General features: G+C 38.0%; 1 protein-coding gene across 1 annotated transcript in view; it reads right to left on the bottom strand.

Annotated features, from left to right (window-relative positions):
* Positions 1–17,297, bottom strand: part of man1a2 (mannosidase, alpha, class 1A, member 2) — a 170,929-nt gene that overhangs the window by 67,098 nt on the left and 86,534 nt on the right. Inside the window, exon 5 of the mRNA XM_062061528.1 lies at positions 6,028–6,146. Within this exon, the coding sequence (XP_061917512.1) occupies positions 6,028–6,146 (119 nt within the window). The remainder of the gene's footprint in view (positions 1–6,027; positions 6,147–17,297) is intronic.

Here is a 17,297-nt window from a genome sequence, read left to right as displayed (position 1 = left end):
CACACTGATGTCGCTTGTTGATGCAGTACAGCCTGAGGGATCGAAGGTCACGGGCTTAGCTGCTTACGTGCAGTGATTTCTCCAGATTCTCTGAACCCTTTGATGATATTACGGACCGTAGATGGTGAAATCCCTAAATTCCTTGCAATAGCTGGTTGAGAAAGGTTTTTCTTAAACTGTTCAACAATTTGCTCACGCATTTGTTGACAAAGTGGTGACCCTCGCCCCATCCTTGTTTGTGAATGACTGAGCATTTCATGGAATCTACTTTTATACCCAATCATGGCACCCACCTGTTCCCAATTTGCCTGTTCACCTGTGGGATGTTCCAAATAAGTGTTCGATCAGCATTGCTCAACTTTATCAGTATTTATTGCCACCTTTCCCAATTTCTTTGTCACGTGTTGCTGGCATCAAATTCTAAAGTTAATGATTATTTGCAAAAAAAAAAAAAATGTTTATCAGTTTGAACATCAAATATGTTGTCTTTGTAGCATATTCAACTGAATATGGGTTGAAAATGATTTGCAAATCATTGTATTCCGTTTATATTTACATCGAACACAATTTCCCAACTCATATGGAAATGGGGTTTGTACTTGCATACAACACAGTGTTTCCCATAAACTGCCAAGATACCTGTGGTGGTGGGGGCGTGGCTATGGGCGTGGCTATGGGCGTGGTCACCATGACATCATCGAGTAATTTGCATAATTTACTAAAATGATTTGATTTTCTCTAAAAAGGCTCAAAAAATGTATACTTACGAATTAATAAAACAGTTTTGTTTTAAACGTCCATCCATCCATGCATCCATTTTACAATATAATTACAACACTTTATGTACATATTTATATACAGATTTGAACAATAAGTTATTCACTGAAATATATTTATTAATTGTGGTTATTACAAAAAAGATATCTTATAAAATATAAAAGCTAAAATGTCTCAAAGCTCTGCCCCTTTAATTAGTGCATACTAAATGATTTAACATTACCCTACTACTACAACCATATTATTTACCAGCAACATAAAGTGAAACAGAGGCAGCGGTGTCCTGCCACAGTCAGTAACAAATAAACAGAAAAAAGTAGTGGTGGTAGATAGACACAGAGCTTCATCAAACATCTGATCCACTGAACAAAGAGCTCCAAAAATCTTGAACTTTAGACTGCCATCAGTTTTACTCCCTACACTTAACCATGTGTTTCCTACTGCCTGCAGATTTTGCACCCTTTGTTATATACACATGTTGTGTTTCTAATATAAATACATTTAATAAAGTCAAATACAAATAAGGCAACAAGAGAAGTATCCTACACTTCTCTTTTGTAAAGTAAATCTGAACAGCCGATATGGGCATCTACATCAACTATATGATTTGCCGGAGAAGCTGGAGAGGACAAAAAAAAAAGAAAAAAAGAAAAGAAATTTTTTTTTTAATTTTTTAAAAAAAATTTTACATTTTTTTTAAATTTATTTGTGGCGGACGTAATTCTTTCATGGCGGGCCGCCACAAATAAATGAATGTGTGGGAAACACTGCAACATACATCTATTGTCTGCTCAAAATGTCAAAATATACTTTTGTTTATATCCCAACAATGCCACCTCTTTTCCCAAGAGAAAAAAATAAAAAAATAAATTATAAAAAAAAATAAAAACAGCAAAAAACAAAAACAAAAACAAAAAAAACTAATAATAATATTAACAAGTAAAAAAAATGTTTCAAAAACATTTATTCACGGAAGCTTTTTTTACGGTTTTCGGCCGGTGGCCAAATCTTTCCAGTCCAATGCGGCTCCCCCCATGTCTAAAGAGTATTAATTAGAGGTAGGCAAGATGTTTGTGGTGTGAGCTAATACCTCACGCATGTAAGAGCATTAGACTAATCCCAGCAGCACAGCTCTTCATCTTGTCAACCTGAGCTCCCCGCCGAGGCGGCCTCTCTCCTCCCATCAACGTCTCCGCTCCGAGTCAAGCCCAATCTCATCCTCCTGTCACTCCTATTGATTTGGCTCAGGTTGTTCACTTTCCTCGCAGGTTTCATGCTCGGAGCTGCTCTTGCGACAGACGCTAAACTCCGCCTCTCCCTTGTCATCTGTGTCGGGGTGAGCCGCTATCTGCCATCGCTGACTCAGCGGGAGAACTGACCCGACCAGGCGGGCAGAGAGCAAAACGACAGGATGCACGCGAGGCGGGAATTCAGAGCGCGAAAGATGAGGAGGAGAGAAGGCAGACGGCTTGAATGTTTAAAAAAATAAATAAAAAAGCCGACGCCAGGGACAAAGACGTCAAAGATAATCAAACATCTGTGATAGGGGCGAGAACATTCAATATGTCTGTGTGCAGACAAAACTACCAACAATAACTGTACTGTATAATAATAATATTAATAACGTAAATACAAAGCTGGTACATCAAGTATTACCCTAAATTCTGGACTATAAGCTGCTTCTTTTTTTCTTACGCTTTGAACCCTGCGGCTAATTTATGGATTTTTCTTTGCTGACGGCCACAATGTTTTAAAGTGTTCAATAGTTTTCATTAAACCCAAGCAGACACACTAAAATTATGTCTTATTGTTTTTGCTAAGGCGCCATATTTTGTTATTATGTTTTAATGCCTTAAACAAGAAGTACAACTGTCCATAGTGTTCCTACTCGTATGGATTCTTCATTCATCACTCCAAGCAGCATTTGTAAGTTTTACAATATAACTAAAACAATTCTTTCTTACTAAACAGTCCCATGTGTAATGTCTGTAGGAGTGTTTTCATGCATATTTGTATGTGCTATCGTAATGTAATCAACCTAGCGTCATTAGTATTAGCTAATATGCTAACACGTTTCAGAGTGTCTGTGTTAGCATTATTAACTTACAATGGCATTCTTTTTGTATTGTTTCAGTTTCGTAAATTCACCAAAACGTCACCGTGGAGTTATTGAGTCTGTTTAGGTGATTGGAAAGCTAGCTTGCGCAGCTAGTGGGTCCATGACGATGACTTCTGTTTTGTTTGATCAGCCGTTTTACTGTCGGGTTATAGACATTGTTTGGAAACAATTAAGGTATGTAAATAAACAATTATTAAATATTAAGTTAAAGTTTCTGTGTAAATAACTAATTTTACAGCGTATGTATCTGCGGCTTATAGTCCGGTGCGGCTAATATGTGGGGAAAAGTTTTTCCTAAAATTTAGTTGGTGCGGCTTATATACCGGTGCGCTCTATAGTCCGGAAAATACGGTACTGTGCTTTAACTAAAAAACTGTATAAACTATATAATAATGCAACAATAAACAGTATTAATACTAACCTCTGTAAAACTCCCAAAGGTTAGTGTTACCATTTTAAATAAAAATTATCAATGACATCACATGGACAAAGATAATACCTTCTGGAGGAAAGTTCTGTGGTCAGATGAAACAAAAATTCTGCTGTTTGGCCACAATACCCAGCAATATGTTTGGAGGAGAAAAGGTGAGGCCTTTAATCCCAGGAACACAACTCCTACCATCAAGCATGGTGGTGGTGGTAGTATTATGCTCTGGGCCTGTTTTGCTGCCAATGGAACTGGTGCTTTACAGAAAGTAAAGAGGACGATGAAAAAGGAGGATGACCTCCAAATTCTTCAGGACAACCTAAAATCATCAGCCCGGAGGTTGGGTCTTGGGCGCAGTTGGGTGTTCCAACAGGACAATGACCCCAAACACAAGTCAAAAGTGGTAAAGGAATGGCTAAATCAGGCTAGAATTAAGGTTTTAGAATGGCCTTCCCAAAGTCCTGACTTAAACGTGTGGACAATGCTGAAGAGACAAGTCCATGTCAGAAAACCAACAAATTTAGCTGAACTGCACCAATTTTGTCAAGAGGAGTGGTTAAAAATTCAACCAGAAGCTTGTGGATGGCTACCAAAAGTGCCTTATTGCAGTGAAACTTGCCAAGGGACATGTAACCTAATATTAACATTGCTGTATGTATACTTTTGACCCAGCAGATTTGGTCACATTTTCAGTAGACCCATAATAAATTCATAAAAGAACCAAACTTCATGAATGTTTTTTGTGACCAACAACTATGTGATCCAATCACTCAATCACAAAAAAATAAGAGTTGTAGAAATTATTGGAAACTCAAGACAGCCATGACATTATGTTCTTTACAAGTGTATGTAAACTTTTGACCACGACTGTACATGTCACTTTTTAATTTTTAATAAATTTGCTGAAAAACAAACAAAATAATAATTTCACATTGACATTATTGGGTATTGTGTGTAGAATTTTGAGGACAAAAATTATAACAATATTGCGATTATAATAACGGTGCTAATTCTGGTCACAAAATAGTTGAATATCGTTGCATCCCTCACACTAACACTAGGCCATCACTCCAGCAGCCCCGAGAGCGGACTCCGTCAAACTACCTCTGGGTATTGACTCAGAAATGTAACAATCAAATATAACTGGAGAGAAGTTAACATAATCTGCTCTTTTTTTTTTAAATGTTCCAATAAAAATTAGATTTGATTATTACAAACAATTAATATTTATTAACAGACACTAAATAACCGGGAATTGATACCGTATGGGTTCAAATGTGAGAGGTAGCCATCTTTAATGTTGATGGTAAATAATGTAGTTAGTAGCCATGTTTATAGGCTAGGTATAAAAAAGGGTGTTTGCAGACAGAGATAGTTTTTTGAGTTTGAGTGTTTTTGCACATTTTTTGTTTTTATCATTGAGGGCTTTTCGTTGCGTTTGATGTAGTTTGCGCTGGAGGTAGCAGCAGGTTGCATCAACTCTGTTCTCTTTAATGTCTCTTAAGTTCTTTACTGTTCTCACCGTGTTTTTGCCTTGTTCTCTGTGGACTCTTTGAGCCTGCACCGCAACCGCATGGCTTGGATGTGCGCCTGAAAGAGCGGCGGCAGATCAAGGTTGCTGCCGAGATTTTCATCGTTGTAAAATCAAAACTAGCTCCCTTGCGGATCGATAAAAGTTTGTCGAAGTGAGTCCTAGACGTGTCTCTTACCTGCACGCCAACCAGAAGCTGACAAGGTCTCGGGTTCAGGGGAACACACCAGTACTGACTGAACGGTTGTTGGGAGAAGTGGAGTGCCGTGTGCCTGGCGACCCTTTATATTTCCCTTCTATCTACCTATTCGTAACCATGGTAACAGGACATCTGCGCTATGGGAGCAAGCGTCGCTCTGGTGTATCGACAAATTGGAAGATGCTGGCGGACAATCAAAGTACCCTGAAGCTGCCAAAAATGATTGGAGGATGCGGGCAGAACTTTGACTTCTTGTGATTTTGGACTAAACTGCAAACTGGACAACATCTTGAAGACGCCTTTTGCTCTGCATGGCGAAGTATGATGATTATGACAATTAGAGTGGGGCGGCGTGGCTTAGTGGTAGAGCAACCGTGCCAGAAACCTGAGGGTTGCAGGTTCGCTCCCCGCCTCTTACCATCCAAAAAATTGCTGCCGTTGTGTCCTTGGGCGGGACACTTCTCCCTTGCCCCCGGTGCCACTCACACCGGTGAATTGAATGATGAATGATAGGTGGTGGTCGGAGGGGCCGTCGGCGCAAATTGCAGCCACGCTTCCGTCAGTCTACCCCAGGGCAGCTGTGGCTATGAAAGTAGCTTACCACCACCAGGTGTGAATGAATGGTGGGTTCTACATGTAAAGCGACTTTGGGTACTTAGAAAAGTGCTATATAAATCCCAGGTATTATTATTATTATTATTAGAGTGAAACGTTTCAATATGGGCGACGTTGACGTTCAATCAAGCAGGTTTGTCAAAGCTTGAATGACCAAAGACAAACTCCCATGCTAGCTTTTCCTGTTTCTGGACATTTTCCTCCTCATTCCCCGCTTTGCTGCGCCTTACCCTAGTCAGTCAAGCCCAGCTAGCTTGGATGACGCAACCAAAGCAAGGCCGCTATGACACGGTTGGCGCTTGCCAACCTCATCCAAGTAGCCAAGTATTCCCCAACACATGTAAGTCAGACATACGCACCACGCCGAAGTCCAGGTTCTGTTCAATCCACTCCTGTCCGTCCTTGAACTCCTCGTGCAGGCCCATGATGTACAGGGTGTCCAGGGCGTCCACGATGGTCGCACCCAGCTGGGAATTACCTGCGGCAGACAAAAACACGGACAATGAGATGTGTGGGTCGGACACGAGTGAGAAGAAAACGCTTATAAGGCTGAAACAACGCGTCGACGTAGTCGACGTCATCGACGTCATCAACGTCATCGGGGGTGTACCGAACGAGTTTCTAAGCTAAAGCTAACTTTAGCTGCTAAAGTCTTTACAAGCTGCTTCGCTCCTTCTGCCTCTGTCTCAGCACGCAGCATTGTCCCACCCACACAACCATCTGATTGGTACACACGAAGCATTATCAGCCAATCAGCAGTGCGTATTCAGAGCGTTACCAGCCAATCAGCAGTGTGTATTCAGAGCGCATGTAGTCAGCGCTTCAGCGTCGAGCAGATAGGTGTTTAGCAGGTGAGCATCAGGCAGCGGACTCTCCCCAAATGATAATAAACACCTCCCAGTCAACTACTAGTAACATACCTATGAGCCCGTTGACCTTCTAGAAACTTAAACTGCAGCTCAGCTCACTCGCAGTCCTGGCTTGAGGTGAAGGCTAATTACCTCTCAGTTCCAGCCACATCGACCCCTTCTGAGCGCCTATTTTCAGATGCTGGGAATATTGTAAACATGAAAAGAAGCAGAGCATGTAGACATGCTAACCTTTCTTCATTACAACTGTTAGTCACTCACTGGAATGAGTAGAATTGGTTATTGTGTACTGTGTTGGACTGGATGTTTATTTTGCACATTTTAAAAGCAATGCTTAATGTTTACAGTGCTCCAGAATATTTAGATTGGCACTTTTTTGTATTGGATGTTTATCTTTATTTTTGCACATTTTAGCAAATAAGTAATACTTTCACTTTTGTTGAAATGTTTACACTGTTGTTACAGAATATTTCGTTTTACACTTTTTTGTGTTGGATGTTTATCTTTATTTTTGCACATTTTAAAGCAAAATAAGCAATACTTTTACTTTTGAAATGCTTATACTATTGCAGGATATTAAGATTTGCACTGGATGTTGACTTTTATATTTGCACATTAAAAAGCAAATAAGCTACTTTTAATTTTGTTAAAGGTTAAAAGTTTTAAATGTTTACATTGTTACAGAATATTTAGTCATGTTGTTGTCAATGTTGACTGAGTGGCCATACTTCTTTTTTTTTGTAAATAAAAGCCATGCCTTTTGAAAAAACTGGCCTACATTTATTTTTTCATCTTCATTTTGAATAAAAAAATAATCGGTAAAAGGAAAAATAATCTATAGATTAATCGAAAAAAAATCTATAGATTAACAGATTAATCGAAAAAATAATCTATAGATTAATCGATAGAAAAATAATCGTTAGCTGCAGCCTTAAACGCTTAATATTTACGTTATCTCGTCTAACAATTAAGTCCTTGTGTGATTTATGCTGTATTGCTTCTCTTCACTGCATCGGACAGTTTTGTGTCTCAAAGATACGACTTCTTTATAGCCCTCTGATTAAATCCTCCAGCCCTACGGAGATAGCTCTGCTTGGTTCTCCTTACTTTTCTGGAAGAACTGTTGTGATTGTAGAGATCACTGATTGTTAGGGTGTCAAAACATTTTTATTTTCATATCAATTGCGATTCTTAATCAATTCATAAAAATCTAAAAAAAAATGTAATCTGTCCTGTCCAACCGCTCACACAAATCATATAGTTGGTGTAGATCAGGGGTGTCCAAAGTTTTTCCACTGAGGGCCGCACACTGAAAAATCAAAGCAAGCGGGGGCCATTTTGATAGTTTTTTATTTTAAAAACCAATACAATATATGTATAAAAAATATACATTCAGGCCTCCACTCAGGCTTGATCCCAGAGACCCCAAAGGGTTTTGTTAAGAAAAATATTAAAAATGTGTCATTATTCAGTATTATTATTTTTATTATTATTCAAGTTTTAAATCCATAGATCAACATTAGGTCTATCTGTCAATTAACGTTTTTAAAGATTTAAGTCGTATGCTCTTTTTGTCAAAGAAAACCCTGTTTTTTAATGGAAAAAACAAAAAATATGCAATATTTTCACCCAATAACATTTTTAAGTGGAATATTTGAGTAATAATTGGAGCCTTAAAAAGGTCAATAACTCATAACACCATGAGTTGAATAAATAATACATTATAATAATAAAAAATAATTTATTATTATTTTTTGAGCGATGACTCTAAAAAACAAATCACACAAAAATTATTGGGGAACCAAAAGGGTCCTACTCATTAAAGTGTTAAAAAATAAATTATACATTTTTTTTACTGTTTACTTTTAACACAATAATCTCGAGATCAACTTCAGATCTATCCGTCAATTATACGTTGTATTTTTGTTTATGTTTTTTGTTTGTTCGTTTTAGGCCCTTCTTTAAAAAAAAAAAAACAGCTCAATTTTTTATATGGCAAACATAAAATATGCAACATTTTCCCCCAAAAATATCTCAAAGTGCAATATTTAATGTGACGTAATTGGAGCCTTGGATAGGTCAATAATTCATAATAACATTGATTTTGATTCATTATTATTTTTTAAAGAATGGCAGCTTTGTGTTATTAGAGTAAACATTGCAACATTTTTATGTTACATTTCACCTGTTTGGTCTTTCATACCACTCTTTATGTTTTAAATTTTTTTAATCGTATTTTAAAATGGGCCGTTAAAAAATGACCTGCGGGCCGCAAATGGCCCCCAGGCCGCATTTTGGACATCCCTGGTGTAGATGATCTATATCTGCTGTACAGATTTACTTTAGAAAAGAGAATACTTCTCTTGTTGTGTTGTCTTATTTGTTTTTGACTTAGAATTTCATTCAACAAAACCACTTTTCTTAAAAGTAATATAGAAATTGATCAGAGCTGTTATCTATTTTATGGAGGAATGTAGTTAATCACAGAACTGGCACCCAATGTTATTAAAAAAGTATTGATTTTGAATCGAGAATTGTTTTGAATCTAATCGAATGGTGCCCAAAGATTCACAGCCCTACTAATTGATGTCTTTTGTATTTGTCTTTTGGTCAAAGGCTCTCCAAATGGATTTTGTTTGTGATTGATGCTGCGTTAATGACTTTCCCAATGTTTAACCAAAACATTCCTGTTCACAATCAGATAATCTGCTTCACCCTCACCCCTCCTCCTCGGTCTCCACATTCCCAAGGCAGATATAAGGGTCTGGAAGTTTCTTTGTCTCTCTCTCGCGCTTCCTTTCTTCTTTCAATTACGTAATATAAGGCCTCAAATAAAGACTTTTTTTTTTTTACTGAATGTGGAATAGCATCTGTAAGAAATGTCGCAAAGTCAGAATGTTTAAGGAACCCCAGCGCACCTCCTCCCACCCACACCCTCGGAATATGACTCCTAGCAACAGATGCAAGCACACCAAGAGAATAGGTTTGATGCAGAAGGTTGTTCAGTGTCAAATAGAGGGGGGGGGGGGTCCATTGACAGGGATAAAAGTACCCAGGTGACGCATGTAGAACACGTGTGTGTGTGTGCGGATATGACATTTAGATTGCCCACACCAGGGGTGTCAAACTCATTTTAGCTCGGGGGCCACATGGAGGAAAATCTATTCCCAGGTGGGCCAGATTGGTAAAATCATGGCATGATAACTTAAAAACAAAGATGACTACAGATTGTTTTCTTTGTTTTACTTCGGCCAAAAACAGAACAAACACATTCTGAAAATGTACAAATCACAAATAATCCTTTTGACTAGAGATGTCCGATAATGGCTTTTTTGACGATATCCGATATTCCGATATTGTCTCGGATGTCCGATAATGGCTTTTTTGACGATATCCGATATTCTGATATTGTCTCGGAATATCTCTTAATTATATCTCTTAAGTAATTATTAATGACCGGTTCCGATATCAACCGATACCGATATGTACAGTCGTGGACTTTAACACATTATTATGCCTAATTTTGTTGTGATGCCCCGCTGGATGCATTAAACCAGGGGTGTCCAAACTTTTTCCACGGAGGGCCGCACACTGAAAAATCAAAGCAAGCGGGGGCCATTTTGATCTTTTTTACATTTAGGCCTCCACCAAGGCTTGATCCCGGGGACCCCAAAGGGTTTTGGTCAAAAAAATATAAAAAATGTGTCATTATTCAGTATTATTATTATTCAAGTTTTAAATCTCTAGATCAACACTAGGTATATCTATCTGTCAATATAACGTTTTTAAAGATTTAAGTTGTATGCTCTGTTTGTCAAAGAAAACCCTGTTTTTTTATGGAAAAAACACAAAATATGCAATATTTTCACCCAATAAAATTGTAAAGTGGAATATTTGAGATTATATAATAATGGGAGCCTTAAAAAGGTCAATAACTCATAACACCATTGATTTTAATTCATTATTATTTTTTGAGCAATGACACTTAAAAACAAATCACACTAAAATTCTTGGGGATCCAAAAGGGTCCTACTCATTAAAGTGTTAAAAAATAACTTATAATTTTTTTTACTGTTTACTTTTAACACAATAATCTCAAGATCAACTTCAGATCTATCCGTCAATTATACGTTTTTTATGTTTTTTTTGTTTGTTCGTTTTAGGCCCTTCTTTAAAAAAAAAACAGCTCAGTTTTTTATATGGCAAACACAAAATAAGCAACATTTTCCCCAAAAAATATCTCAAAGTGGAATATTTCATGTGACATAATTGGAGATTTGAATAGGTCAGTAATTCATGAAACTGATTTTGATTAATATTATTTTTTAAAGAAAGAAACAGCCTGCAAGGCAGCTTTGTGTTATTAGAGTAAACATTGCAACATTTTCTTGTTACATTTCACCTGTTTGCTCTTTTATACCACTTTATATATACTTTTGACAAAACATGTGTGCGGTTTGAAAAACACAACAAACTTAGACTTTGTCTCAGTGTATCTAAAAGCCAATAAACATGATGTCACAGCCTATCTGGGATTCAACAAAATAAATCCTTCTCGGTGTCAAATATCTAATTTGTCATGTCCAGATATTAACCCTGTGCTAACTCAACAAACTACACACACGGATGTAGAAACTGTTGAAGATGGTTGAGTTACACTCACTTTTAAAGGCAATGAGGGTGCCAAAGAACAATGCGTTCGAAGCAGAAGACCTAAAACTGCAGGTTTTGCGTTTCATTTGTTCAAGGGGAGGAGCCACAGCCATGCATTACCACAGCTATATGCGCTTTACTGCGTACCTCTTGCTTGGTCCTGGTATCAGGCGTTTGCTTGCCCAACAGAGTTGTTATTGCGACACCCAGTGGACACATTTAGATTAGTAGTTTCTTTCATTAAACAATTTCAGCTCAATTTTATACTTAGCAAACTCATCCAGCGAGCTGCGTAAAACCTGTTCGCGGGCCGTATGTTTGGCACCTCTGGCCTACACCAGGCACCACTGATCGATTTCATGCACCCCTGAAAAGATGATCTTTGGATTTCAGATTGTGTTATGGTGCAAGTCATCCAGCGCTGTCGACTCAGAGCGCCAGCTTATTCCCTTCTTGGAATACTGTCCGGTCAGCAAGTCCTTAGAGCGCATGGTGTTGGAATAATTATCGCTCCCCCCCCCCAAAAAAAAAGACGGAGAATTTAAACGGCGGTGTATCTTCAAAGTTAAACGTGGCGTTTGACCTGCAAAAGTCTTTCACAATACGTTTCCTTAACTTTGTAACATCCTCCTAGGTATTTTTCTGTGGATGAAAAATCATTAATGGTGCAAAAAAGAACAATGTTCTGTAGTAGCTGGGCCCAAAACCAAATCATGTCATCCTGGTGGACCGTTTTTATGAAGGCCACAAAATCTGGAGTATGACATGCGGTCAGCATCCAAACAGCTTTATCTAGGTCTGCATGCGCAAAAATGTTTATTAGTGATGTGCGATACCACTGATTTCCCTTCCGATCCCATACGAGTACCGTTCAGGCTGTTATCGGCGATACTGATACTTTGTACAAATATACCGGTATGTGCGTGGGGGATCATGTTCAAACGATATAAAATCCCATTTAATGTAAGACCTTGAAAACAAGTTGTTTCTTTTTTTTTTTTTTACTTGAAACTAATTTAAGTAGAAGAAATTACACAATGTCATTAAAGTAATATATTGTAGCCCCCAGAAGAAATTACACAACGTCCGCCGCTATTTTTAACTTTTATCACCAATCTTATGATAACAAACGGCACAATTCCAACAGGTTTTATCTCCCGTGCAAACATTTTTGTCTGGTGAGTCCGCGCTTCCCTGGACACACAACGACACTTCCTCATTCTCCACCAATCACCTTTCAGGCACGGACGGTGTGTTTGTAAACATGGGAAAAATTGACTTTAAATTCAAACCATACGAACTAAAACCATTACACCAGCTGGTCGTTACAGTACGAATTTATATATATAGCCTTTTATTTGCGCACTATTGATAAGTGATGTACTAAAAATTGACCACCGAAAAAATACTTTGATGAAATTTATACAGGCCTCGAATTTTAACTTTTTAAGGTCAAGGCAAGTGTTGCCTCAAACGAGAGCTCATATTTTAGGGCACCAAGGCAAACATTGCCATATATATATATATATATATATATATATATATATATATATATATATATATATATATATATATATATATATATATATATATATATATATATATATATATATATATATAAACTGTTTTTTTTATTCATTATTAATATCAACTTGTCAGCTTTTTGTCATTACATGATGCGTTTATCTCTATTTTTACATTTTGATAGAGGGAGGTTTTTTTTGTATTATTTATTAAAGTTTGTACATGTATATGTACACTACCGTTCAAAAGTTTGGGGTCACATTGAAATGTCCTTATTTTTGAAGGAAAAGCACTGTACTTTTCAATGAAGATAACTTTAAACTCGTCTTAACTTTAAAGAAATACACTATACATTGCTAATGTGGTAAATAACTATTCTAGCTGCAAATGTCTGGTTTTTGGTGCAATATCTACATAGGTGTATAGAGGCCCATTTCCAGCAACTATCACTCCAGTGTTCTAATGGTACAATGTGTTTGCTCATTGGCTCAGGAGGCTAATTGATGATTAGTGATCATGTGATCATGATCACACATCTGAAAACAGTTTAGCTCGTTACAGAAGCTACAAAACTGACCTTCCTTTGAGCAGATTGAGTTTCTGGAGCATCACATTTGTTGGGTCAATTAAATGCTCAAAATGGCCTGAAAAAGATAACTTTCATCTAAAACTCGACAGTCTATTCTTGTTCTTAGAAATGAAGGCTATTCCACAAAATTGTTTGGGTGACCCCAAACTTTTGAACGGTAGTGTACATGTAGATGCTGTATCGGGACAGATCCATTAAGAGTTTGAGCAGAAATATGTTGTATAGAAATTAACTATACACAAGAAAACATTAACAAAATGATGTGTCACATGAATGGTTTTTGAAGTAATACTTTTGTGACATGAAAAAAACACAAGTAATGTAAAAAAAAGCATGGTGTTTACTTTTTGATATTAATATAAAACTCAAAGCAGTTTGGCTAATGAAGATGAAGTCTAATAAACAAGCTTTCTTCTTTAACAACGCCTCCTTGTAGTGCAGTACAACAGTTTGGCAAACAAAAATAGAGGAGTGACACCTCACACATCGAATACACAATCTTTACATCCTTCGTTCAGTTCGATGAGATGACAAAACATTTTAGCTAGTATTGATGTTAGTTTGCAGTTAAATAAAGGACAAGTGAACATTCCAGTCAACAAAGTAAAGACTTTATAAAGAAATTGTGACGTTCACGACACATTACCTGCTGCATTTTTATTCACCTCATTAACTCTCAGTCACAGCAGCTGATGGGCGCTGTATTGAGAAAATAAAAGCAACATCAAATTGCTTTTTCCTTCGCTGTATACTTTTAGTGTGGGGACAAGTGCGTCTGGCTCCAATATTGTCCACACCTGTCTCCATCTAAACACAGCAGTGCACTCTTAAACGCACACCGGGAAGAGAGGGAAAGCTGACGTTAAACCAAGTGCTTGGCTCTGTTTACTCCGAGGGGAAATCTCCAGAGCGAAGTCTGTGTAGCTTGTCCGCCATGATTATCAAGCCAAACACCACTAGTGCGCATGCGCCTGACTTCGTGTTGCCTAAAATGCATTATTAAATGACGTTTTTTCGGTAATTAAAAAATTAGACGGTATTACTAACCGTCTGGAAATTTATCGCAAATCATTATACCGTTCGTTACTACATCCCTGGTCCATTAACAAGTAAAAAGCCAAGGGCGGTCACGGCATGTTCTTGCCGTCGGTTGCCGTGGTTAAATTCAAGCCCTCAAGTCAAAAAGTTTGGACACCCCTGGTGTCGACATTATGACATGAGTTTGAGCTGTCAATTAAATTTACAAGGAAAACGCTCCTTCAGAGTGGGTAGAAATGTAAAAACAACAGAAGTTTGCTGTGGCAGGGTGAAGAATACGACATGAGTTGAGCAGCACTGTTCTTCGTCATGTCACTGCCAGCCTCTCTTATCGGTGCACAAAATGCGAGCGTCTGGCGTCACACGGGACCTGAGGTGTTATTATCAATATAGACAGAGACCTCTAAATCACTGGGAAAAAACACACAGACAGTCTGCCGGGCCGGGAAGGCGGGGAGGACTGCAAGATGCCCTGGCCGCCTGCCGCCTCTTGACAGATTGGCCCGACAGTCGGCGGAGCAGATTCTCTCTGCCGGACTTCACGACGCTTCGGATCGCTTCCCCCGTCTGTCGCTTTCATCACCTGCGGTTACACCTCAGGCCATCATGACTGGGATGTATACCATGTACTAGGGTTGTACTGTATACCGGTACTAATAAAGTACAGCGGCACTAATGAATTAAAAATGGTACAATACTGCTGCTGAAAATGTTTTTCTGTCCCGTCATGCCTCTGCTGGTAAAACGAGCAGAGGGACATTTTAGGCAACGCACACGCACAGAGTACTTTCAAGCAGTAACAGTGTGGAGAGAGAAAAGGGAGAATGGACGCATTTTGCCTTAAAAACTCACAATAAAGTTGAAGCTATAAACACTGAAGGTTCTTAGCTCTTGCGCTTGTTAGCTAGCTAGCGGCTAACGTCCATCCGCAGTCGATAGTGTTTAAGCTACTTCTAAATCACTAAACCTTGCCCTCCATGGCGACAAATAAAGTAAGTTTCTTACAAGTATCATGCTTCACCACACACCGTAGGAGGGTACAATAGCTAACCGCTAACAGCAAGCTAGTGCTCTTCAATGTAAACAAACATGTGTGGATCTACACAGACATCTAATGTAATGATACCAAGTACATACAAGAAGCTGTACATGATTACGTCAATATGTTTATTATCACAAATATATCGTCTTATTTATTGTTTAAAAACCCATGAAATACTTGCGCGTCACATAACATATGCGGCTTTTACAAATACATAAGTGAATGCAAGGCATACTTGGTCAACAGCCATACAGGTCACACTGAGGGTGGCCGTAGAAACAACTTTAACACTCTTACAAATATGCGCCACACTGTGAACCCACACCAAACAAGAATGACAAACACATTTCGGGAGAACATCCGCACCGTAACACAACATAAACACAACAGAACAAATACCCAGAACCCCTTGCAGCACTAACTCTTCCGGGACGCTACAATATACACCCCCGATACCACCAAACCCCACCCCCCCAACCTCAACCCCGCCCCCCCATCTCCCGAATTCGGCGGTCTCAAGGTTGGCAAGTATGTTTGTAGTATCAGCCAAAACTAATGTAAAGTATCAAACAACAGAAGAATAAGTGATTATTACATTTAAACACAAGTGTAGATAGAACATGTTAAAACAGAAAGTAAGCAGCTATAAACAGTAAATGAACAAGTAGATTAATAATCCATCATAATTTTGACAAAATAAAAGAATGAAAAATGACAATATGTTACTGCATACGTCAGCAGACAATTAAGAACCTTTGTTTGCTTACTTACTACTAAAAGACAAGTTGTCTAGTATGTTCACTGTTTTTTTTATGACAAAATTCTTATTTGATTGTAATAAGAAACGTTGATTTAATGTACCTTAATATTTTCTGTTAAAAAAAACAATAATGAAATTGTTTTGTGGTACCCTTTATATTGAAAAGTACCAAAATACATTTTGGTACCGGTAACAAAATGTTGGTATCGGGACAACACTACCACGTACCGGTATTTTTTTAGTACCGGTTCCTACTTGAGTCGTTCCAGGAAGACGGTTAAGGTTCTGGACTAATGATACGGCTTTTTTATCCAGCTGACCTTCGTAATTATGACACCACTTCGGTTCAAGTGGCGCTACTACGCATTGAACAAGACACGGGTAGATGAGTGTCAGTTTGAAGCGAACGCCACTTAACATTCGACCGCTGCTACGGTGCACTTCATCAGCCCGACCTTGCTCTCAGCGATCCAGTAATCCACTCCAATAAGTGAACATTTTAAATAATCACACCACACAGACATACTGTACATCGGTAGCGGTCAACAGTCTATATGGCTTCCGGTCCGTCACTCAAATAGGTCCGTGTGCAACATAAAGACAAATACAAATTCCTATTGTTACAAAATGCACCCCCATTGATTTATATGATAAGATTGTATCTAATAAATCATACTAAAGGACTGTGAATGAACATGAATACCATACATTGATATTATTTTACTTTTATTATTATTTTAAATGTTGTTATAGGGACAAGCGGTAGAAACTAGAAGATGGATGAACAGGAACACAGTGTGTGGTCTTTACAAGATGATGACATAAAAACTGCATTGCACTTTGCACATGCACAGAGTTGACTTAAAAAGCAGGTGTTGCCAAAATACTTCACTGCTGTGAGATGTTACAACATGATGTTGCTGGTGCACAACCTCTTGTGCTAATAAAAAAAAGCATTTTTTCATATCTTTATTTACATAAATAACATAGTAACAGTAAGAGTAACAATGAATACTGGTATCTATTAGGAATATCCCGGCAAAAAAATTGTGTATTACAGACTATAAGCCGTTACTTTTTTCCTACACTTTGAACCCTGCGGACTATAAAACGGTGCGGCTAATTCATGGATTTATTTTTCGCCAATGGTTTTG

The sequence above is a fragment of the Entelurus aequoreus genome, linkage group LG10 (assembly GCF_033978785.1).
Source record: "Entelurus aequoreus isolate RoL-2023_Sb linkage group LG10, RoL_Eaeq_v1.1, whole genome shotgun sequence".
Classification (NCBI taxonomy): Eukaryota; Metazoa; Chordata; class Actinopteri; order Syngnathiformes; family Syngnathidae; genus Entelurus; species Entelurus aequoreus.
The sequence above is the reverse complement of the archived record's forward strand: the minus strand, read 5'-3'. Positions and strand labels throughout refer to the sequence as shown.